This window comes from Macrobrachium rosenbergii, chromosome 46 (genome assembly GCF_040412425.1).
Source record: "Macrobrachium rosenbergii isolate ZJJX-2024 chromosome 46, ASM4041242v1, whole genome shotgun sequence".
NCBI classification, from domain to species: domain Eukaryota; kingdom Metazoa; phylum Arthropoda; class Malacostraca; order Decapoda; family Palaemonidae; genus Macrobrachium; species Macrobrachium rosenbergii.
The window spans coordinates 15,924,728-15,949,075 of record NC_089786.1 but is presented as its reverse complement, the minus strand read 5'-3'; the positions used below and the strand labels follow the sequence as shown (position 1 = coordinate 15,949,075).

At 39.8% G+C, this 24,348-nt stretch overlaps 1 protein-coding gene across 2 annotated transcripts; it reads right to left on the bottom strand.

The window, feature by feature from the left end:
* Positions 1-277: 277 nt before the first annotated feature.
* LOC136830245 (uncharacterized) lies at positions 278-23,942 on the bottom strand. 2 transcript variants are annotated; one of them, XM_067089596.1, is made up of 2 exons: positions 23,635-23,942; positions 278-1,386 (listed from the first exon to the last, which is right to left on the bottom strand). In XM_067089596.1, exon 2 carries the CDS (start codon positions 1,272-1,274, stop codon positions 297-299), a length of 978 nt encoding a protein of 325 aa, XP_066945697.1. In that variant the 5' UTR covers positions 1,275-1,386; positions 23,635-23,942; the 3' UTR covers positions 278-296. The 2 variants fall into 2 exon arrangements, with proteins under 2 accessions (XP_066945697.1, XP_066945698.1); XM_067089597.1 differs by lacking the exon at positions 23,635-23,942 and adding an exon at positions 19,872-20,069.
* Positions 23,943-24,348: the final 406 nt, after the last annotated feature.

The window sequence follows — 24,348 nt, the reverse complement described above, 5'->3', positions numbered from 1 at the left end:
GAAGAAACGTCTGACATCACTCCTTAAGAGAGAGAGAGAGAGAGAGAGAGAGAGAGAGAGAGAGAGAGAGAGAGATGGAAAAATAAATGGGTGGTTTAGCCTCTTGTATAGAATCAAAGTCGACTTAATGCAGAAGAAACGTCTGACATCACTCCTTAAGAGAGAGAGAGAGAGAGAGAGAGAGAGAGAGAGAGAGAGAGAGAGAGAGAGAGATGGAAAAATAAATGGGTGGTTTAGCCTCTTGTATAGAATCAAAGTCGACTTAATGAAGAAGAAACGTCCTCAAGGCCTGATACTCACAAGAAGTGTCTGCAGTACTGCCGGAACAGCGGCGTGATGGCGTCCGTCGGACGACTCGAGGGCGACCCTTGGTCGATCCCTTCGGAGGAGTGGAAACCTGACGTGATGGAGGTGGTGGCGTTGTGAGAAGTGGGCATTGGAGGTAGAGGCGAAGAGAACGAGCAGGGCAAATTCCTCAGGTTCTCGGGAGCGCCCAAGGAAGCCATGAGATTCGCGGTGTCTCTAATCCTTGTGATTTGCGACGTCGAGGGCGCGACTGAGGGCACACGAGGCGGGTATGGGCCCGTACTGTCCTCGGGAAACGTCCGGTGGGCAGCGTGAAAAGGAATGGGATAAGAATGAGGGAGAGGAGGAGACGGGGAAGCCGTTGGGGAAGACTGAGAGGTCTGCGCCCCGAAACACGGAGGACAAGATTGCGTCGAGTACGTCCTTTGGAAGGGGCTCTCGGAAGAGGGCGACAAGGCGGAGGAAGACAAGAAAGATGCCCTTCTGACCTCTCTCCCTGCAGCCTTGCTTATCCCCCTTTGCAAATATACGAGTCTTTGCTCGGGGTTATACACAGGCACGCACACACTATCACGTTCGACACTCGCCGGCGGTTCCACATTCCGATCATTTCTCAGGAACCGAAAATATTCGGCACAATCACTCGCCGCGTCCTGGCACAGGTTCTGCACCTTGAGGGGGTCACTGGGAAACAGCCCTTCGGAACCGTCCGTCGGCACATTCGGCGGGGGATCACTGGCACTACTCTTTCTGTCTCTGCAGCGGTGAGAACAGTCGTGGGTGAAAGGGCACCTGTGGAGGTAGACCTTCTTTCTCTGAGGCTTCACCACCAACTCGCTGGGGTCTCTTCCTCCTCCTCCTCCTCCTCCTCCTCCTGCAGTGGCCCGGTTCCTTTCGGGGGGCGGAGGAGGAGGGGCACTGTTATTATCTTCGTCGCTTTCTTCCTGCGCAGAGCGCGTCGCATCCATGATCAGCTGCCTCGGCTTCCTAAGAGACTCTGTGCGAGGAGAGTAGTCGCTTATATCCGCTTTCAAGCCTCCGCCAATCGGAGGAGGGGACGAAGGAGGCCTTGTACTTCACCTAGTTGTCAAGGAAGAGACAAAGAAAAAGCCAGGTCAGAAAAAAAGGTGAATCGTCAAGCGCTGACTAATCTAAGAGACTTCCACACCAGCCACTCACAAACCTTCGCAAGTAAAGCCCCCCCCTAAAATAGCCAAAAACTCTTAGATTACCCTTTCGGAGCAGATTTTTCCTGCTACATTCCATGAAAAGCTGTCGACCAATGACAAAACCGGGAAGCGAAAAGCGGGATCTTATTGGCTGTCGTTGGCCGCGCCTGGGCCAATGACTGGGAGGCTGCTCCGTAGTCCATGACTATTCCAAATTTACGACGCCACCTCACAATGAAAAACCATAGTCACTCTTCTCACGCCCGTATGCTCGGGATTACATAACTCAGTCGGGTGACGATTACTGTAACTATGGCAGATCATATTTCTATTTACTTGCCACTTTTTGCACAATAACTAACATAACTCATGAACAAAAAAAAAAAACTTTCATCACCGTTACTGGGAGCAGCAGAAAGTTATGTTTGAATGATAAGAAAGTAACGCAAGAAATGCCTTAGAATCATGTTTCACATATCGGTAAGTTAGCAAAAGGAGAAATAAATTTATATATATATATATATATATATATATATATATATATATATATATATATATATATATATATATATATATATATATATATATATGTAAAACTTACTCTCTGAAGCATAGACCATATTATACATCCAAGAACGCAAAATGTACAATCAGATTTATTATTTCTCAGTGTCCAGAATTAAAATTTTCATAACTGAAAAGAAAATTCCCCTCATAGAAGTTAATATGGACATATTTTTTCGTATTTATTATATATATATATATATATATATATATATATATATATATATATATATATATATATATATATAAAATTGCACGTATCTCTCAATTTGAAAACAGAATGAGGCTAATGCACATTATGAAATTAAGAGATTCTAAATTGTAAGACAAACGTTAATTTGCTCTTAGAATGTGTAAGACACCCTTTAAAAGCTTAATATACCTAAGACTGAATAACATTAATATTTCATTAGTTTTCAAAGGAGTTAATATTCTATTCATTACTTGAATTTGAACTCAGTGCTTTAATGAACATTGGACGGTACTTAGTCAGTATTAGATGTTGCATTTGGAAATGTTGGAATATGATAGCACTTGGCACTTATTTTTCTATTATGAAGTGTTACAGTATGATGACACGTGATTAGTATGAAGAGCTTTAGTGTGTTGTCAATTTGCTGGTATGAGACGTTTCAGTGTGAAACTTTAGAATGAGGAATAGGCGATAACCAGTGAACTAAAGGAACACAATCAGTACTCTGATACAACTTCACTAAATATGACGGCTTCACATGATTATTTTTTCTTTGCTTACATAAATAAATTCAATTTGGTATTAAAACTGCACAAAAAAGGAAAAGAAACATACCATCCGCCGTCTTATTAAACATACAAGTGTTTATCAAATCTTGTATGTGCAAATTCAAGTAAAAAAATATACATACGCATACATCAGGCAGACCTTTAACCAAGTTCGCAAAGTTACCTGACATACAAAACCAATGTAAGTTTACAGTTACGATTATCAAGTGAATATCATCCATATTTATATTAATACATTACTCAAGGATGATTCTTCAGCGATCTCAATGTTTTTGTTTTGTTCTCAAATGATTTTATTTCCCGGAGGCTTGCCGTATAAATTAAAGTCATTTTTGTATAATAACAATAATTCAAAAATACTCATAGTTGCATGAGTCTTAAAATGGAGGAAGAAATCCAGTTATATACATGTACATATATTTAAATATATGTACATATACATAACTGTGGATTTCTTTCTCCAATAATAATAATAATAATAATAATAATAATAATAATAATAATAATAATAATAATAATAATAATAGCGCAAAGTTTTTTCATTCAGGTCCTTGAATTACAATTCTGACAACTGTATGTTCTGTAAGTATTCACAGGTAACGAGCAATGCGATAAAACTCTAAGGTGTTTTCTACCCATGTTTCGGAAGACTGTCATAATAATAATAATAATAATAATAATAATAATAATAATAATAATAATAATAATAATAATGAAAGCCGGCAGTCAATATTCATTAAACAACATTACGAAACTTCGCTATAGCAGTTACTAGTGAAGATAATCTGGTAAAAAAAAAGCAATGGGCAGTGTAAAATACTATACTTTATATAAAGATGGTGTCTGTCCGTCAACGCGTTCGTCAAAATTATCCCAAAATAGAAAATAACAAGGTATCATCGGTATCATCGCGAGCTGACGAACGATCATAGTGATAGGATGATTGAGACGATGATGTTTAACGCTTTTGATTGCAGATAAACTATAAGAAATGTGGGATTCTTCTGGCGCAGGCGCACTAGAACTCAGAACAGTATCATTTTGCTTTCCTTCTGTACAGAGGGCAAGCGAGGGGCTAGTACTAAACACGGCGTCCCAAGGAGCTTTCGCCATGTTTTGTACTAGCACTTCGGAGGTTAAAGTTAAGTATACCTTAGTTTAACCAGACCAATGAGCTGATTAACAGCCCTCCTAGGGCTGGCCCGAAGGATTAGACTTATTTTGCGTGGCTAAGAACCAGTTGGTTACCTAGCAACGGGACCTACAGCTTATTGTGGAATCCGAACCACATTATACCGAGAAATGAATTTCTATCACCAGAAATAAATTTCTCTAATTCTTCATTGGCCGGCCGGAGACTCGAACTCGGGCCTAGCAGAGTGCTAGCCGAGAACTCTACCGACCCGTCCAATGAGGAACTAAACAGGTGAACGTGAAACCATGAACAAGAGGCAGTAAATTTTTCGGATGGTATCTACATAGTAAAACATAACAACATAACAGAGAAATGTAATTAAAATATTCAAATATTTTTTATTAATTGTATTCTAGCGATAAACAGTGTAGGTCGCATGCTGAAGTAAATTCGTGACGCGTAGATAACAAGCCAAAGTAGCGCCGGGCAAGTTGTAGTGACACATAGGGTTGTTGTGACGCCAGTTTATGTGAACGAATCAATCAATCGGAGATATCTGAATGGTGAGGGCAATTCTCACTATCTGAACTTTCTTGGGGCGTCTCAAGTTCACTTATAGTCAGTGTTGTACAGGATACTACGTTTGTTTTTTTCCAATCATATAATTTCCGCATAGCAACCGTATTTTATCTTTCCCTATTAAATACTTCGCTGCCGTAAGGCAGTTAATGTCAGCTCTCCCCACCTCCCCCATATGGGGGAGGTATGGTTACCGTAGGCGCTTTTAGTTTTCTGTAAAAGAAAACTATTGAGATGGCTATTTGTCTGTCCGTCTGCACCCTTTTTTCTGTCCGCCCTCAGATCTTAAAAGCCACCAAGGCTAGAGGGCTGCAAATTGGTATGTTGATAGTCCACCCTCCAATCATCAAACATAGCAAATTGCAGCCCTCTAGCCTCAGTAGTTTTTATTTTATTTGGGTTTAAATTTGGCCATGCTCGTGCGTCTGGCTACGCTGTAGGTGCCAGCAACAGAGGCCATCACCGGGCCGTAGCTGAAAGTTTCATGGGCAGCAGCTAAGAGTTTCATGGGCTGTGGCTGAGAGTTTCATGCAGCGTTATACGCTGTACAGGAAAACCGACTGTGCCGAAGAAACTTCGGCGCAGTTTTTACTTGTTTCCTATTATATCTACTGCAAGGTATGCAAGGATACTTTGCAAACTCCTATGGGTTTCCTAAAGCATCCTGAGTCAGCTGTCTTCATGACAGGCTTATCCAAAGACGGAACTTCGTATTCATTCAACAGAATGTTATTACAAAGTGAAAACAAAACGCCTACTTAAACATACAACCCACAAAAGAACGAGAAGAATTCATTGAGGGAAAACGCTTTCTAGATCACTCACTCCGAGTAAAACAAAACAAAAAACAGTAAAAAATGCGCCGAAGTTTCTTCGGTGCAGTCGAGTTTTCTGTACAGCATATAATGCTGTGTGAAACTCTCAGCCATGGCCCATGAAACTCTCAACCGCGGCCCATAAAACTTTCAGCCACGGCCCGGTGTTGGCCTGTATTGCTGGCATCTATATTGGTGCCAGACGCACGACCATGACTAACTTTAACCTTAAACAAAATCAAAACTACTCAGGCTAGGGGGCTGTAATTTGGTATGATTGATGATTGGAGAGTGGATGATCAACATACCAATTTACCTCCCTCGTGCCTCAGTAGTTTTTAAGATCTGAGGGCGGGCGGACGGACGGACACAAAGCTATATCAATAGTTTTCTTTTACAGAAAACTAGAAAGCTTCATAAACGAAGTATTGTCTCAATAGCACACTGCTACAATGACACCGAGAATCACAGGCAAGTCATGTGGAGTGAACAGGAAATTACCTATATAGAAACCTGGGAAGAGAGTAGTACTATATCTTGCAGACCTATCATTAGTTCTCATTTGCGGTGGTTTATGGGATCGCTTCGTAGACTTACACGCGTCTTCTGAACTGGTTTAGTCAGGTCTTTCTTGCCAGAAGACGCGGTGTTGGTTTTATACATATGTGTATATATTTATTTATATATATATATATATATATATATAATATATATATATATATATATATATATATATATAGAGAGAGAGAGAGAGAGAGAGAGAGAGAGAGAGAGAGAGAGAGAGAGAGAGAGAGAGAGAGAGAGAGAGAGAGAGAATTGCCAACAATCGCCCTACCATGAGGAGGCCCCAGAGAAAAATACGAGACGATGATTACTGTCCTGGTACTGAATGGAATGGAATATAAATTCTAGGCCATATGTGTAACAGGAGGAAAACCTCGCAGTTGCACCATGAAAGAATTGCTAGCAGAGGGTGGTATGAAAGATGGAAGAAAGAGAATATGAAAGGAGGTAGTGAAATAAATGAAAGGGGTTGCAGCTAGGGGCTCAAGGGACGCTGCAAAGAACCTTAAGTAATGCTTACAGTGCACCACGTGAGGTGCAATGACGGCACTGCCCTTCTACGGGAGATTACTGCCCTGTCAATGCTCTAACTGCTGAATGAAAGATGTACATACTTCTTATGCAGAAAACTTGCATAGATTAGCTGTTTTGCACATTTACACAATAGGCACATCAGCAGAGCGCAGAATCCTCAACAAAAAAAACCCATTTACGTCTGGTTTTTTTTTTTATTATTATTATTTTACTCACTCCAAAGCCTCGATGGCTCAGTCGGTTACAGCAGCAGCTTCGGACTTCGTAGAGGTCTGTGGCGCGGGTTCAAATCCGCAGCCGACTGATCAGAGAGGCAGACACTTTGCTATCCGTGTAGACATCCCGGGATTATATATGTAATCAACGGATAGGTTTGCTTAAAAAGCAAATGGATGTTACAGACTAAATACACACACAAAACAAAGCCACTACAACACCTTCTAAAAACATAACAAACATCCCACACGTCTCGAACTCTCGCCATACCCGCGCAATAACTTCTCGCTGCTGGGAAGAAAGGGGCGTTGGGTCGGGTATGATACATGAAACATACGCTACCGGGGTCTAAGCGATGTCAGGCAGGGCAGCCGATCGAGACCACAGGTCTACCCCAAAGCCAAATCAAAAAGTCCTTCAAAAGAAGGCATCGTGCTTACCCCATACAAAAATGGGAAAAAAGCACGTTAAAAGAAGAAGATTATTTTACTCACTCCAGCCTCCAAGAAAGGGAGGTCTTCTATTCATCATTATGTAGAGCATTTTCATTGTCATGATTGGGCTTATTCTCTGAGCCACTATTATTCTCTGGGGGGTGCCGGGAATAGCTTGATGCCATTTCTTGTGGCTATGAGAACTTTCTTGAGACACCCTCTCTCCGGGAGGTCTTAAATGTCTGAACGCTTTTTTCCTTTATGAAGAGAACTCTCAGCCAATACTCGAACTGGAAGGCTGGAAATTTCATTTCCCAGGGTTAGGAGAACTCTCTGTGATACTACCGACTCTGAAAGGCTGGAGATTTCATTTCCCAAGATTAGGAGATCTCTCTGAGACACTACAGGCTCTGAAAGGCTGGAGATTTCACTTCCCATGTGAAGGAGATCTCTCTGAGACACCACCTGCTCTGAAAGGCTGGAAATTTCATTTCCCATGGTTAGGAGATCTCTCTGAGACAATTCCGGCTCTGAAAGACTGGAGATTTCATTTCCCAAGGTTAGGAGATCTCTCTGAGACACTACCGGCTCTGAAAGGCTGGAAATGCCATTCCTCATGGTTAAGAGAACTCTCTGAGACACTACCGGCTATGAAAGGATGGAGATTTCATTTCCCAAGGCTAGGAGATCTCTTTGAGACACAACTCGCCCTGAAAGGCTGGAAATGCCATTCCTCATGGTTAGGAGAACTCCCTGAGACAATACTCGCTCGAGAAGTCGAGAAGGCTGGAAATGCCATTCCCCATGGTTAGAAGTCTCTGAGACATTGCTCGCTCTGGAAGGCTGGAAATGCTATTCCCTATGGTTCGGAGAACTCTCTTAAGACACTACTCGCTCTAGAAGACTGGAAATGTCGTTCTGTGTGAATATGATAAGTTCTCTAAGGCATTTTTCCCTCTGGAAGACTAGAAACATCATTTTCCATGCCCATGATAACTTCTCTGTGGCACTTTTTTCTCTATGGGAGGCTGAAAATGTCATTTTCCATGGTCATGAGAACTTTTCTGCAGCACTTTTCCCTTTGGAAGGCTAAGAGCGTCATTTTCCATGCTTATGAGAACTCTCTGCAGTACTTTTCCCTCTAGATGGCTGGGAATGTCGTTTTCCTTGGTTATCAGAGCTTCTCTGCGGCACTTTTACATCTGGAAGCTGGAAATGTCATTTTCCAAGATGATGATAAACTCTCTGTAGTCGTTTTCCGTGTAGAGGGCGGGAAACGTCATTTTCCATGCTTTTGACAACTTCCCTGCGGCACTTTTCCCCCTGGAAGGCTGGAACCTTCTTTTTCCAAGCTTATGAGAACTTCTCTGCAGCATTTTCCCTCTGAAACGATGAAAACGTAATTTTTCTTGCTTATCAGAACTTCTCTGCAGCAACTTTCTCTCTGGAAGGCTGGAAATGTCATCCCCCTTGGTTATCAGAACTTGTTTGTGCCATTTTTCTCTCTGGAAGGCTAGAAACGTCATTTTCCATGCTTATGAGAACCTCCCAGCTGTACTTTTCCCTCTGGATGGCTAGAAATTTAACTGTCATTAGCTATCAGACTTCTCTGCGGTAATTTTCCGTCTGGAAGGCTATAAATGTCATTTCCCTTGGTTATGAAAACTTCTCTGCAGAACTTTTCCCTCTGGAAGGCTGGAAATGTCATTTCACTTGGTTATGAAAACTTCTCTGCAGAACTTTTCCCTCTGGAAGGCTGGAAATGTCATTTCACTTGGTTATGAAAACTTCTCTGTTGAACTTTTCCCTCTGGAAGGCTTTTAATGACGAACTTTTCCCTCTGGAAGGCTATAAATGTCATTTCACTTGGTTATGAAAACTTCTTTGCAGAACCTTTCCCTCTGGAAGGCTGGAAATGTCATTTCACTTGGTTATGAAAACTTCTCTGTCGAACTTTTCCCTCTGAAAGGCTGGAAATGTCATTTCACTTGGTTATGAAAACTTCTCTGTCGAACTTTTCCCTCTGGAAGGCTGGAAATCTCATTTCCGTCAGTTATGAAAACTTCTCTGTCGAACTTTTCCCTCTGGAAGGCTGGGAATCTCGGTTTCCCTTGGTTATGAAAACTTCTCTGTCGAACTTTTCCCTCTGGAAGGCTGGAAATGCCATTTCCCTTGGTTATGAAAACTTCTCTGTCGGACTTTTCCCTCTGGAAGGCTGGAAATGCCATTTCCCTTGATTGTGAAAACTTCTCTGTCGGACTTTTCCCTCTGGAAGGCTGTAAATGTCATTTCCCTCAGTTATGAAAACTTCTCTGTTGATCTTTTCCCTCTGGAAGGCTGGAAATGTCATTTCCCTCAGTTATGAACACTTCTCTGTCGAACTTTTCCCTCTGAAAGGCTGGAAATGTCATTTCCTTGGTTATGAAAACTTCTCTGTCTGGAAATCTCATTTCCCTCAGTTAAGAAAACCTCTCTGTAGAACTTTTCCCTCTGAAAGGCTAGAAATCTCATTTCCCTCAGTTAAGAAAACTTCTCTGTAGAAATTTTCCCTCTGGAAGGCTGGAAATGTCATTTCACTTGGTTATGAAAACTTCTCTGTTGAACTTTTCCCTTTGGAAGGCTGGAAATGTCATTTCCCTCAGTTATGAAAACTTCTCTGTAGAACTTTTCCCTCTGGAAGGCTGGAAGTGTCATTTCCCTCAGTTATGAAAACTTCTCTGTCGAACTTTTCCCTCTGAAAGGCTGGAAATGTCATTTCACTTGGTTATGAAAACTTCTCTGTCGAACTTTTCCCTCTGGAAGGCTGGAAATGTCATTTCCCTCAGTTATAAAAACTTCTCTGTCGAACTTTTCCCTCTGAAAGGCTGGAAATGTCATTTCACTTGGTTATGAAAACTTCTCTGTCGAACTTTTCCCTCTGGAGGGCTGGAAATCTCATTTCCCTCAGTTATGAAAACTTCTCTGTCGAACTTTTCCCTCTGAAAGGCTGGAAATGTCATTTCACTTGGTTATGAAAACTTCTCTGTCGAACTTTTCCCTCTGGAAGGCTGGAAATCTCATTTCCCTCAGTTATGAAAACTTCTCTGTCGAACTTTTCCCTCTGGAAGGCTGGAAATGTCATTTCCCTTGGTTATGAAAACTTCTCTGTCGAACTTTTCCCTCTGAAAGGCTGGAAATGTCATTTCACTTGGTTATGAAAACTTCTCTGTCGAACTTTTCCCTCTGGAAGGCTGGAAATGTCATTTCCCTCAGTTATGAAAACTTCTCTATCGCACTTTTCCCTCTGGAAGGCTGGAAATGTCATTTCTCTTGGTTATGAAAACTTCTCTGTCGAACTTTTCCCTCTGGAAGGCTGGAAATGTCATTTCCCTCGGTTATGAAAACGTCTCTGCCGGACCTTTCCCTCTGGAAGGCTGGATATGTCATTTCCCTAGGTTATGAAAACTTCTCTGCCGAACTTTTCCCTCTGGAAGGCTGAAAATGTCATTTCACTTAGTTATGAAAACTTGTTTCTGCCATTCTTCTTTCTGGAGGGTTAGGAATCCCTCATCATTATTTCCCATTGTTAAATGAACTTATCTCAGCCCATCCTATCTCTCTGGGAGGTTGGTAGAGTCTCACCACTATTTTCCAGGGTTAAAGAACTTCTCCAAATCACTCCTCTTTTCTCTTGGTGGCTGGGAATTTCTCGATGCGTCTCAGGATTCCGAGAGCATCTTTGAACCAAAATTCTCTCTGAGAGGTTCATGATGCCAAACAATATTTCCATACTATTTAAGAAGCGAACTTCCGAAAGTGAACACACATCTAAGAGGTTACGAAACTACATTTCCATTTTCTGAGATAATATTTACCATCACAGAAATATGGAAATATCTTAATAGTTCATGCGAACCTCTTCAATGCGTCTTCGTTACCATTAAGGATTATTCCGCAGAAACGCGAGTGACTAAGAGAAACTTCAGACTCTTAGGTTAATTCTAGTTGGTTTTGTTTCAGGAAATACCCGGATTTGGGATGTTACAAACAGATGTCTCGATGTCAGTTGATTCTCATAATTAACTGATGTCACCTATCAGTTGTCACAAACTGATATCATTTATTGTATGTATTTTCATTCAGTTGGTTACCCTGGTTAACATAACCTGTTGCTCTTATTATAAATGAGAACACTGACGAGTCCTGTGATGTCATCTGCTGTGGACAATGTGACATCACTTATCATGCACCACAAGACTTCAATGACATCTGTAACTCATAAGAACACTAACACCTTATGTTCGTTGCCAAAACACCGCAAGGTCATGTGTTTTGTACTCTAGCACTGCGACATAATCTGTCGTGCACACTAGAACACTATGATGTCATTTTTTGTGCACACGACCACTGTGACATCATATCTATTAACATTCTGTGTCATCAAGCGTGACAGCATATATACACGGCTTAAATTCTGTGATGTCAAATGTTATAAAAAAAACATGCAAACAATGCGCCAAAGTTTCTTCGGCGCAATCGAGTTTTCTGTGCAGCGCATAATGCTGTATGAAACTCTCAGCCACGGCCCACGAAAATCTCAGCCGCGGCCTATGAAACTTTCAGCCACGGTCCATGAAACTTTCAGCCACGGCCCGATGGTGACATGTGTTGTTGGCACCTATAGCAGTGCCAGACGCACGATCATGGCAAACTTTAACCTTAAATAAAATAAAAACTACTGAGGCTAGAAGGCTGCAATTTGGTATATTTGATGATTGGAGGGTGGATGATCGACATATCACTTTGCAGCCCTCTAGCCTCAGTAGTTTTTAAGATCTGAGGGTGGACAGAAAAAGTGCGGATGGACAGACAAATAGCCATCTCAATAGTTTTCTTTTAAAGAAAACTTAAAAGTGGCTAGTACTACGTTTTATGACATTATACATTATACCCTAAAACAGTGTGGCATCATATGTTCAGTACTCAAGTTCTATGAAGTACAGTGCATAAGATCACCACTCTGACGTCATCCCTCATAAACTACTGTAGATACTGTACTAAGACTTCATCTGTCATGCCCAAAACACTTTGATGTCACGAGTTCAGTACTAAAGTCAGTCTTCATATGCTATGTGACATAACGCTCTGATGTCTCAGATTAAGCACTGCAACACTATAGTTTTGCATGTTGACTATTTAAGCACTTCATAGTCATTCTTGTCATGTGTAAGGTACAAAAGACTATAAAGTTAAATGTTATCACTAAAACACTCTATGTCACCATTAAATGCAAGGCTATTGTCACCTCACACTATTGTATGAAAGGATTTTGACATCTTACACTATTAAATGCATGGCTATTGTCACCTTACACTATTGAATGCAAGGCTATTGTCACCTTACACTATTAAATGCAAGTCTATTGTCACCTTACACCATTAAATGCAATGCTATTGTCACCTTACACTACACCTTGCACTGTTAAATGCAAGGCTATTGTCACCCTACACCATTAAATGCAATGCTATTGTCACCTTACACTATTAAATGCAAGGCTGTTGTCACCTTACATTATTAAATGCAAGCTGTTGTCACCTTACACTATTAAATGCAAGGCTATTGTCACCTTACACTATTAAATGAAAGGCTCTTGTCACTTCACACTATTAAATGCAAGGCTGTTGTCACCTTACACTATTAAATGCAAGACTATTGTCATCTTACACTATTAAATGCAAGGCTGTTGTCACCTCACACTATTAAATGAAAGGATGTTGTCCCTTCACACTATTAGATGCAAGGCTGTTTCACCTTACACTATTAAATGCAAGGTTGTTTTCACCTTACACCATTAAATGCAAGGCTATTGTCACCTTACACTATTAAATGCAAGGCTATTGTTACCTTACACTATTAAATGCAATGCTATTGACACCTTACACTATTAAATGGAAGGCTGTTGTCACCTTACACCATTAAATGCACGGCTGTTGCCACTTTACACTATTAAATGCAAGGCTGTCACCTAACACTATTAAATGCAAGGCTGTTGTTACCTTACACTATTAAATGCAAGACTATTGTCACCTTACACTATTAATACAAGGCTATTTCACCTTACACTATTAAATGCAAGGCTATTGTCACCTTACACTATTAAATGCAAGTCTATTGTCACCTTACACTATTAAATGAAAGGCTGTTGTCACCTTACACTATTAAATGCAAGGCTGTTGTCACTTTACACTATTAAATGCAGGGCTGTTGTCACCTTACACTATTAAATGCAAGGCTGTTGTCACCATACACTATTAAATGCAAGGTTGTTGTCACCTTACACTATTAAATGCAAGGCTCTTGTCACTTCACACTATTAAATGCAAGGCTGTTGTCACCTTACACCATTAAATGCAAGACTATTGTCATCTTATACTATTAAATGCAAGGCTGTTGTCACCTTACACTATTAAATGCAAGCTGTTGTCACCTTACACTATTAAATGCAAGGCTTTTGTCACCTTACACTATTAAATGAAAGGCTCTTGTCACTTCACACTATTAAATGCAAGGCTGTTGTCACCTTACACTATTAAATGCAAGACTATTGTCATCTTACACTATTAAATGAAAGGCTGTTGTCACCTTACACTATTAAATGAAAGGATGTTGTCACTTCACACTATTAGATGCAAGGCTGTTTCACCTTCCACTATTAAATGCAAGGTTGTTTTCACCTTACACCATTAAATGCAAGGCTATTGTCACCTTAAAATATTAAATGCAAGGCTATTGTTATCTTACACTATTAAATGCAATGCTATTGACACTTACACTATTAAATGGAAGGCTGTTGTCACCTTACACCATTAAATGCAAGGCTGTTGTCACTTTACACTATTAAATGCAAGGCTGTCACCTAACACTGTTAAATGCAAGGCTGTTGTTACTTTACACTATTAAATGCAAGACTATTGTCACCTTACACAATTAAATACAAGGCTATTTCACCTTTCACTATTAAATGCAAGGCTATTGTCACCTTACACTATTAAATGCAAGGCTATTGTCACCTTACACTATTAAATGAAAGGCTGTTGTTACCTTACACTATTAAATGCAAGGCTCTTGTCACCTTACACTATTAAATGCAAGCTGTTGTCACCTTACACTATTAAATGCAAGGCTGTTGTCACCTTACACTATTAAATGCAAGGCTATTGTCACCTTACACTATTAAATGCAAGGTTGTTGTCACCTTACACTATTAAATGCAAGGCTGTTGTCACCTTACACTATTAAATACAAGGCTTTTGTCACCTTACACTATTAAATGCAAAGCTGTTGTCACCTTACACTATTAAATGCAAGGCTGTTGTCATCTTACACCATTAAATGTAAGGCTGTTGTCACCTTACACCATTAAGTGCAAGGATGTTGTCACCTTACACTATTAAATGCAAGGCTGTTGTCACCTTACACTATTAAATGCAAAGATGTTGTCACTTTACACTATTAAATGCAAGGCTGTTGTCACCTTACACTATTAAATGCACGGCTATTATCACCTTACACTATTAAATGCACGGCTTTTGACACCTTACACTATTAAATGCAAGGCTACTGTCACCTTACACTATTAAATGCAAGGCTACTGTCACCTTACACTATTAAATGCACGGCTTTTGACACCTTACACTATTAAATGCAAGGCTACTGTCACCTTACACTATTAAATGCAAGGCTGTTGTCACCTTACACTATTAAATGCAAGGCTGTTGTCACCTTACACTATTAAATGCAAGGTTGTTGTCACCTTACACTATTAAATGCAAGGCTATTGTCACCTTACACTATTAAATGCAAGTCTATTGTCACCTTACACTATTAAATGAAAGGCTGTTGTCACCTTACACTATTAAATGCAAGGCTGTTGTCACTTTACACTATTAAATGCAGGGCTGTTGTCACCTTACACTATTAAATGCAAGGCTGTTGTCACCTTACACTATTAAATGCAAGGTTGTTGTCATCTTACACTATTAAATGCAAGGCTCTTGTCACTTCACACTATTAAATGCAAGGCTGTTGTCACCTTACACCATTAAATGAAAGACTATTGTCATCTTATACTATTAAATGCAAGGCTGTTGTCACCTTACACTATTAAATGCAAGCTGTTGTCACCTTACACTATTAAATGCAACGGCTGTTGTCACCTTACACTATTAAATGCAAGGCTCTTGTCACTTCACACTATTAAATGCAAGGCTGTTGTCACCTTACACTATTAAATGCAAGACTATTGTCATCTTACACTATTAAATGCAAGGCTGTTGTCACCTTACACTATTAAATGAAAGGATGTTGTCACTTCACACTATTAGATGCAAGGCTGTTTCACCTTACACTATTAAATGCAAGGTTGTTTTCACCTTACACCATTAAATGCAAGGCTATTGTCACCTTAAAATATTAAATGCAAGGCTATTGTTATCTTACACTATTAAATGCAATGCTATTGACACCTTACACTATTAAATGGAAGGCTGTTGTCACCTTACACCATTAAATGCAAGGCTGTTGTCACTTTACACTATTAAATGCAAGGCTGTCACCTAACACTGTTAAATGCAAGGCTGTTGTTACTTTACATTATTAAATGTAAGACTATTGTCACCTTACACTATTAAATACAAGGCTATTTCACCTTACACTATTAAATGCAAGGCTATTGTCACCTTACACTATTAAATGCAAGGCTATTGTCACCTTACACTATTAAATGAAAGGCTGTTGTTACCTTACACTATTAAATGCAAGGGTCTTGTCACCTTACACTATTAAATGCAAGGCTGTTGTCACCTTACACTATTAAATGCAAGGCTATTGTCACCTTACACTATTAAATGCAAGGTTGTTGTCACGTTAGACCATTAAATGCAAGGCTGTTGTCACCTTACACTATTAAATGCAAGGCTGTTGTCACCTTACACTATTAAATGCAAGGCTGTTGTCACACTATTAAATACACTATTAAATAAATGCAAGGCTGTTGTCATCTTACACCATTAAATGTAAGGCTGTTGTCACCTTACACCATTAAGTGCAAGGATGTTGTCACCTTACACTATTAAATGCAAGGCTGTTGTCACCTTACACTATTAAATGCAAGGATGTTGTCACTTTACACTATTAAATGCAAGGCTGTTGTCACCTTTACACTATTAAATGCACGGCTATTGTCACCTTACACTATTAAATAAATGACACTTTACACTATTAAATGCAAGGCTACTGTCACCTTACACTATTAAATGCAAGGCTTTTGTCACCTTACACTATTAAATGCAAGGCTTTTGACACCTTACACTATTAAATGCAAGGCTACTGTCACCTTACATTATTAAATGCTTGGGCACGGTCACCTTACACGATAAGCTCAGAAAAGAAATACTGTGGGCCCTTGCTGATCAATATAATACGAAGAAAAGAACCGTCACATCATACGTTAAACTGAACAATATGATGAAAATTGATGTTGTAGGCCAGGAAAAGACTAATGAAGTGTTATATACAAATAACAGGCAAAAAATGCGCCGAAGTTTCTTTGGCGCAATCGAGTTTTCTGTGCTGCCGCGACAGTGTATAATCAAGGCCACCTGAAGATCTATCTTTCGGTGGTCTCGGTATAATGCTGTATGAACCGCGGCCCATGAAACTTTTACTACGTCCCAGTGGTGGTCTATCCTACGTCGCTGCCAGAAGCACGATTATGGCTAACTTTAACCTTAAATAAAATCAAAACTACTGAGGCTAGAGGTCTGCAATTTGGTATGGTTGCTGATTGGAGGGTGGAAGATCAACATACCAATTTGCGGCCTTCTGGCCTCAGTAGTTTTAAGATCTGAGGGCGGACAGAAAAAGTGCGGAAGGACAGACAAAGCCGGCACAACAGTTTACTTTTGCAAAAAACTAATAAGTACCTCCATTATAGGTCAGAATGGCTGAGACAAATGGGCATTGCACTACACCACAAAACTTCTCCAGTTTCAAAGGTAAATGAAATGAAAAACTGTCTGTGCTGGCCTTAAGAGTTCTTAAATATTTAATATTGCCCTGACCATTCAAATTTCTCAAAGGTCTTGTTTTGGGCAGGAACACCTGTGGCAGAAGTGGAATTCCAAAGCCTGTGAGCAGAAGGAAAGAAACAGCTAGTAAATCGCGGAGTTCGAACGATTGATTATATTCACAGAGGTAAATCTGGGAATTATCCTTAAACCTCGACATAAGTTAACAGACAGATTCAGTAAGTAGATTTACTTTTATCACTATTTCTTAGAGCTATTTTTTGTGCTTGCTGCTTCGTTAAAAGTATCTTCCATAGCTGAATAAACAAAAAACAAAAAACAAAATTCACGGATAAAAATTAAAACCAACATAAAATATACGATAAAGGAATACGGGAAAAACATAAAGCCACGAAAAAAAAAAAAACCTAAATACTTATAATCTGAGATTAAGCCGGTCTTGAGACTTTAGCGCGGATTCAGGGTTCCCTTAGCAACCAATTTGGAGCAGCTATTGTAAAAGGAAAATGTCACCAAGAACTAAATCCAGCAGCATCTGAGAGACTCTCACCCCCAGCTTCGCAACCGGTCGAAAACCTGACTGGTTTTATCCAAGGTATATAGAAGGTTTTATCTAGACGTAGGCGTCGCGGTGTCGAGAATCTTTGAATGACATTCGAGGGGCAGAACGAAAATCCGATTCGGCAGTTTTTGAGAGAGAGAGAGAGAGAGAGAGAGAGAGAGAGAGAGAGAGAGAGAGAGAGAGAGAGAGAGAGAGAATGTGTTTCCTGAAGGTACGTAAAATAGGCCAAGGTCAAAAATTGAATTACAAGAGAGAACCATTTTCACAAAACGGGAAGAACGGTTGGGTGGGTAAGAGAGAAGAGAGAGAGAGAGAGAGAGAGAGAGAGAGAGAGAGAGAGAGAGAGAGAGAGATTCTATGACAAAAGTATCATGCAGCTCAACACTTCCTAATTGTCTTCCTATAATGCAAACAGATATCATACTATAAGTTAATACAGTATCATTTTTAATACTATATAATACAACATTTCCTCAACTTGCACAACTGATAAATACACAGATAACGTTCAGGTTATCGTAGCGTATTATGGTTATCTTCTAATCAATAAGCAAAGAGGACTTAACTGACACACCTACGCTACTGTTCACAGAATATTTAGCTGAGATATACACTTTCAGGTGTACACAACTTCCCACGGTTTAGTAACCTACTGAAAATTATGATGCCACAGTGCGCTTCTAGTTTTGGGTTAATGCACACACACACACACTCACATATATATATATATATATATATATATATATATATATATATATATATATATATATATATATATATATATATATATATATATATATATATATATTGTATATTATATATATATGTGTGTTTTACTGAGCAGGAAGCTCTTAAAAATCAGTAGCTAAGACATAAATCTATCAGTAACTTCTGTGTTATTTCTCTGGGGCCACCCTTTGTCACAAGAAGGCGCCTTAATGTTGATAAATTGGATGCATACATGTATAGATACCTAAAAATGCATAAAACCTATAGAGAATACTTATTTTCGGAAAGGTCTTTTCAAAAACGGTCTTCAGAAAGTTCCAGCTATTCTCATTAATTCCAGTACTCCATAAAAACAAGTTACTTCGTTTCCATCTTCCCGCACATTTGTATTCACGTCATCCTACACAACCACTTTTTTGGTCACGTAAAACCAGACAACCAGTATGTCGAACATTGTAACTCTTGCAGAAATGATTTTGTTTTCAGATAAATGTCTTCCATTTTAACCCTCAATAAAATCAGGGCAACAAACACTGCAACTTGCCAAATCATTCTCACTTTTGCATTAAAGTTTTACATTGAAGTCACCCAGCACGACCATCTTGTTGCATTTAAGTCAATTAGCTTGCCCAGCATTTTCCCTAAGCAAAAGCGAAAAGGAAAACTCGAAATCAAACAGAAAAATTCACACTTTCACAGTTAAGTCACCCAACATGGCAGTCATTTTACTTACAACAATCCGAGCATTAGGCTATCGCCTCTTCTCCCGGCACTTAAGAATTCACCAACAAACTCCTATGTGACACAGAGCAGCAAATACCATCCCTAGCTTTATGTGTGTGTGTGTGTGTGTGTGTTATATATATATATATATATATATATATATATATATATATATATATATATATATATATATATATATATATAATATATATATATAAATATATATATATATATATATATATATATATATATATATATATATATATTATTACAACAGATAATAACTCTTTGGCCTTCCCAGTCACATGCTTCATGCCATTAATATTCAGCATCTAGCATTTCTTCTTTTTTAAGCACACACAGAGAGCATTCATCATGATTCTTAGCACACCCATGGACATTCTCCCTTGAAAGGTAGCGCCAGAGGATTGTTACCCTCCCGGTTGCCAGCAATTATTCTGGGATGACGTTGATACCTCTGCTCTTATCCACTCTAGCTACAACCCAGCACAGTCGACTAGCTGTAAGGTGCTTAATTCACTGTCTAGTTTGTTGAAGGCACAGTGCACTAAGAGTTCCGGTCCTCCCGAAATCGAGCCAAGTGAGTTCCATGACCACTGCACTACGAGGCCCCATACCACAAAGGTACAAAACGTGAGAGCACACATTTTTAAGTTAAAGTAAACGCACGTAATGTAGATTTTCATCTAACCTGGGCCTAAAATGCAATCACGCAACCATCATCTCCCTAAACACCAGGAGAGGCAGCCACTTCCAGATTATTTAGCCGCGATCATCACTACTGCTCCCACAGCAATTAAGAGCGGCATATCCATATGCACTTAGTCTGAGTAACGGTCACCGAATGAATCAATCACCTGCCAGCCAGTGTTTTCCTATTTCGTTAATCACTCTCTCTCTCTCTCCATGCAATTAGCACTCTTCCTCTCTCTCTCTCTCTTTCTACCTTTCAACTGCTATCTCTTCCTAAATAAAAGAGATACGATAACGGTTTTATCCTTATCTGTAGATTGTCCCCACCCCTCCATCTACCTATCCGTTAACCCGTCCATCCACCCCTGCTTTTTTTTTCCATAATCCGTTGCTTCGCCCCTCCTGTCCTCAATGACAGACAGTGCGCGGTCGGAGAAGTTCGGGACCCTGGGAAAAAACACTTGAGGAAAATTACGCCAAAAATATGGGGTGCAAGTCATGCGATAAGTCTGTCGCTTTAATCGGTATTCTTTCCTTCGTTCTTCCTTCTTCGCAGCTAACTACGTCACAATTACGTTGCCCGTGACGCAAAGCAAGTCATCTGAACAATGGCATTGTAGAGCTACAAGAAGGTATACTAGATTAGTTGCTTTCAGAACAGTTTTCTAATGTAAAGAGCGAAAAACATCATTAGGCAACTGTTCTTCCGAGAGCTGCCGGTAGTGTGATTTATGGAGCCGAAGGAAATTACTCGAAGATACCTACTCGGTGAGCATTGTGCCGAGATTAACGTGTAAAAATATCCAACTTTATCTTTACCTCATCGTTATACTGTATGACTTTATCTAATATATGTAATGTTACCTAACCTAAATAGTCCAGTTATAATTTGCTTTTGTTTTTTTTCGTTTTAAAAGTCTACGTCTATCTATAAATTCGACGTCTAAGCCTACGAAGCGTAAGTTCAATTCTGAGTCTGATAAGCCTTAGTTACTTCATCTTCAACTCCAGTCTACTTCATCTAGTTCTAGCCCGGAACACGGAGCAAGAGCCCCGAGGAATCGTATTTAAAATTTTCTTTTTATTTTCATCAATGCAGGTCATATCACAAGCAGCCGCTAAATTAGCATATTCCACCACCAGGACACTCCCAGCGTTTTAATCACTGTCAGAGCAGAGGCCCTGGTATTAGATAAATCCAGATATAATTAATACTCTTGGCCTAAAGAACTGAGCTCGACCACCAACCAGTTTCTGTTGCTTCTGATACTCTTTGCTTTGTTGCAATTTCCAATAAGACAACAACGGCACCGCTACGTCTTTTTTATGTGATGTTGCCACCATAAACACAACAACGCTTTGTTACTTCTGGTATATGCTGCGTTTCCACACAAATGAATAATAAAAATAAAAGAGGAGAGGCTACCGTTACACCAACGTGAGAACAACTTAGTAGCTTCGTTGCAATGGAGGTTTTTGTTAGATTTCCTCTCTAGACGAGGTACATTTTTGACGATAAATCACTCAGATTGAATGCTACATGTAAAGTCAGTCTAGCCTTGGCCAGAAATTACTGCTAGAGGCGAGGTGTCTTCAATATTCAAATGTAAGTTGCACTACAGGTCATTTGTTACTCCAGCAGACATCAAATGACCGAACATTTCAACAACACCCAGCAATCAGGAACCAAGCACGAAATCATGGAATTTTGTGCAGCAATCAGGAACCAAGCACGAAATCATGGAATTTTGTGGGGTCAAATCCGGCACAAATTAGTGTCGAAGTCGTTTGGGGCCCCGTCGAAAGTATATACTCGGATTCCTGACGACTTCGTCAAACATTCATTCGAGGAAGTGAACATTTGTGAGATGTCTTCCACTAACGAAGAATTATTATTAAAATTATTCATGGATGTAACTTGCTGGACCCGACAGGGTGGCGTGTCAACGAGAGTTGCCAGATAGGCATTATCGATATTTCGAGTTGCTACCAACTAATATCAAATATTTACTGGCGTTGCTACGAATTTATTTTCATGCCATGTTCATAATGATAATTCTGACAGTAATCTCTCTCTCTCTCTCTCTCTCTCTCTCTCTCTCTCTCTCTCTCTCTCTCTCTCTCTCTCAGTGTTCCCCACACACAATGTAGTTAATGTTACAAAAAACGTTATTTTTACACAAAAGCTAATTGCACCCTAAAATTAATCTCTAAAACGACATGAAAATTGCTGTCTCTTAGTACGTATTCCGATGTCAAGTGAAGGAAAGAATACACAACTATCATTTTGAAACTGTATACAAGTAGTGTTTCTAAAAAAAATGGTCAGTTTGTAAATATGGTATTTCCATATCAATTGAAAACAAGTAGGTGGTTTGCCAAAAAAAAAAAAAGTGACAGAGATGTTAGGGTGAGAGACTGATTAGATTAGAGCGTAAGTTCTATTAGGAAGAAAGATAAGCCTTAACCTAGGTTAGGTCAGAGGATAAACTGATTTAAATTTAGGCCCGTGGTAAGGTTTAGCAAGGATAGGTTAGACAATAAGTCTTAGGACATGCTGTGTTAGGAGGTAAGAACAAAACAGAATAGAATACACAGCTTAGGCCGCAGGCCAAGTGCTGTGACCTATGAGACCATTCAGCTCTGGAAGGAAAATTGAGTGTAAAAGAGGAGGTACAGTAAAAGGAATGAAAGAAGTTGCAGCTAGGGGCCAAAGGGATGCTGCAAAGAACATTAAGCAATGCCTACAGTGCACAGCGCGTGAAGTGCACTAACACCTCTAACCCCCTGTGGTAGCTGGAAGGTAAGCCCTGAGCTTGGTCTCAATGGGGCGTAAGCCCTACATCAGCTCTAGGTTAGGTTTGAAGATAAGCCTTAAAGGAAGATAGACCACAAGTTTGGTTAGCTTCAAAAAACGTGACCCAGATTATGTTACGCAAGAAAATAAGTAATAATGAAGTTAAGTGAGGAAGTAGTCCCCTTGTCAGGTTAATTTACAAGCTAAAACCCAGTTATATTATACTAGAAAATTAGTCCTGAATTAGGTTATGTTAGAAGAAAAGCCCAGGTTTTAATTAAAGTTCTAAATTACGTTATGTAAGAAGACAAACACTAAGTAGGTTAGGTTAACTTATAAGCTATAATTCAAGCTAAGTTAGAGGATAAACACTAAATCAGAATTAAACCGTATTGAAAACAAACCACAAGGCCTAAGTTATGTTAGATTACGTTGAATTAACAAGCCCTAAGACAGGTTAGGCTAGAAGCTAAGCCCCCAAAAGGCTAATTAGCTCATTCTAGAAGCATATAAAGTCACACAGAGGGTAAAATGAACCCTAAGTCAAGTTAGGTGAGAAGCTACAAATGCGGTTAATAAGCTAGTTTATTTTAGCAGCTTTATCAAATCTAGTCTAACTCCAATTCGTATCTGCTGCTGTTTTCATGGAAAACTCACAAGTTGCGATCTATTTGCAATAAATGAGTCAACATTCCTTCGGGATTAAAGATGCAAACGTTGCTAAATCAGTGTTTCTGTTCCCAAAAAAGTATTTAAAAGTATTTAAAAGTTCACAGTGCTCTCTCATGTTAAATCAATTTTTTTTTTTACTTTCTAAATTGGTTTCAAATATATAAACATCATTCTTGGGCTTCTTAAAAGAAAATCACTATATGGTCTATTTTTTACGTGTCATTATAGTGTTTGCGTAATTTTTCTAAAGCTACAATCGAACTGAAACTACAGACAAAAAATGTATATTTACCCAAATCATTTTTCCAAGGGAAGATCTTCAAAGAATATCATTAACAGCAATATCCTGCTTTGTCCATTTTAATGTCGCCGCGGCACTCAGAAACACCAGTCAAAAGTTCGCCGCCCTCCGATCGAGGGAAAGAGAGGAGAAAAAGTTACTGAGAGGGAGAGGAGGGAGGAGTAGGAGTGAGAGTGAGAGTGAGAGTGAGAGAGAGAGAGAGAGAGAGAGAGAGGTAGGAGCAAAGAATCACAGACTAATCTTCTCCCAAGCATCACTCGACGAGAACTGTGTTGAGAATACGACACCGTCGACTACGACTACTCTCTCCCCAGCGCCCGTTCCCCGCGTCCCCTTCCGTCGCCCCCCCCTCCCCTTCCCAACCCCCTCCACCTCCTATCCACCACGTCCCTCCAACCCTTCCTCTCCCTCGCAAATTAGCAGATTCACCCATATCCTTTTGATTGACTTTATCCTTTCGTTCACTAACCACTTCTTCTCTCCCATCTCTTTACCCATACCCATAGAAAACCTCTCCCTTACTCATTCCTGTTCCCCTGACTCCCGTGAATCACTCCCTATACCTGGAACCCCTTTCCCACTTCCCCTTATTAGCTCCCCCACTTATTCCTGCCCCACCCCCACCACCAACACCCAAGATCAACTGTCTAAAACTGAGAGATCTGGAGTCGACCAGCTTACTTGCAAGTTTTTTCCCCTTGCTAT

What these genes read in the sequence shown, in the direction of transcription:
- LOC136830245 (XM_067089596.1), bottom strand. Translation starts at nt 1,274, where the DNA reads ATGGATGCGACGCGCTCTGCGCAGGAAGAAAGCGACGAAGATAATAAC.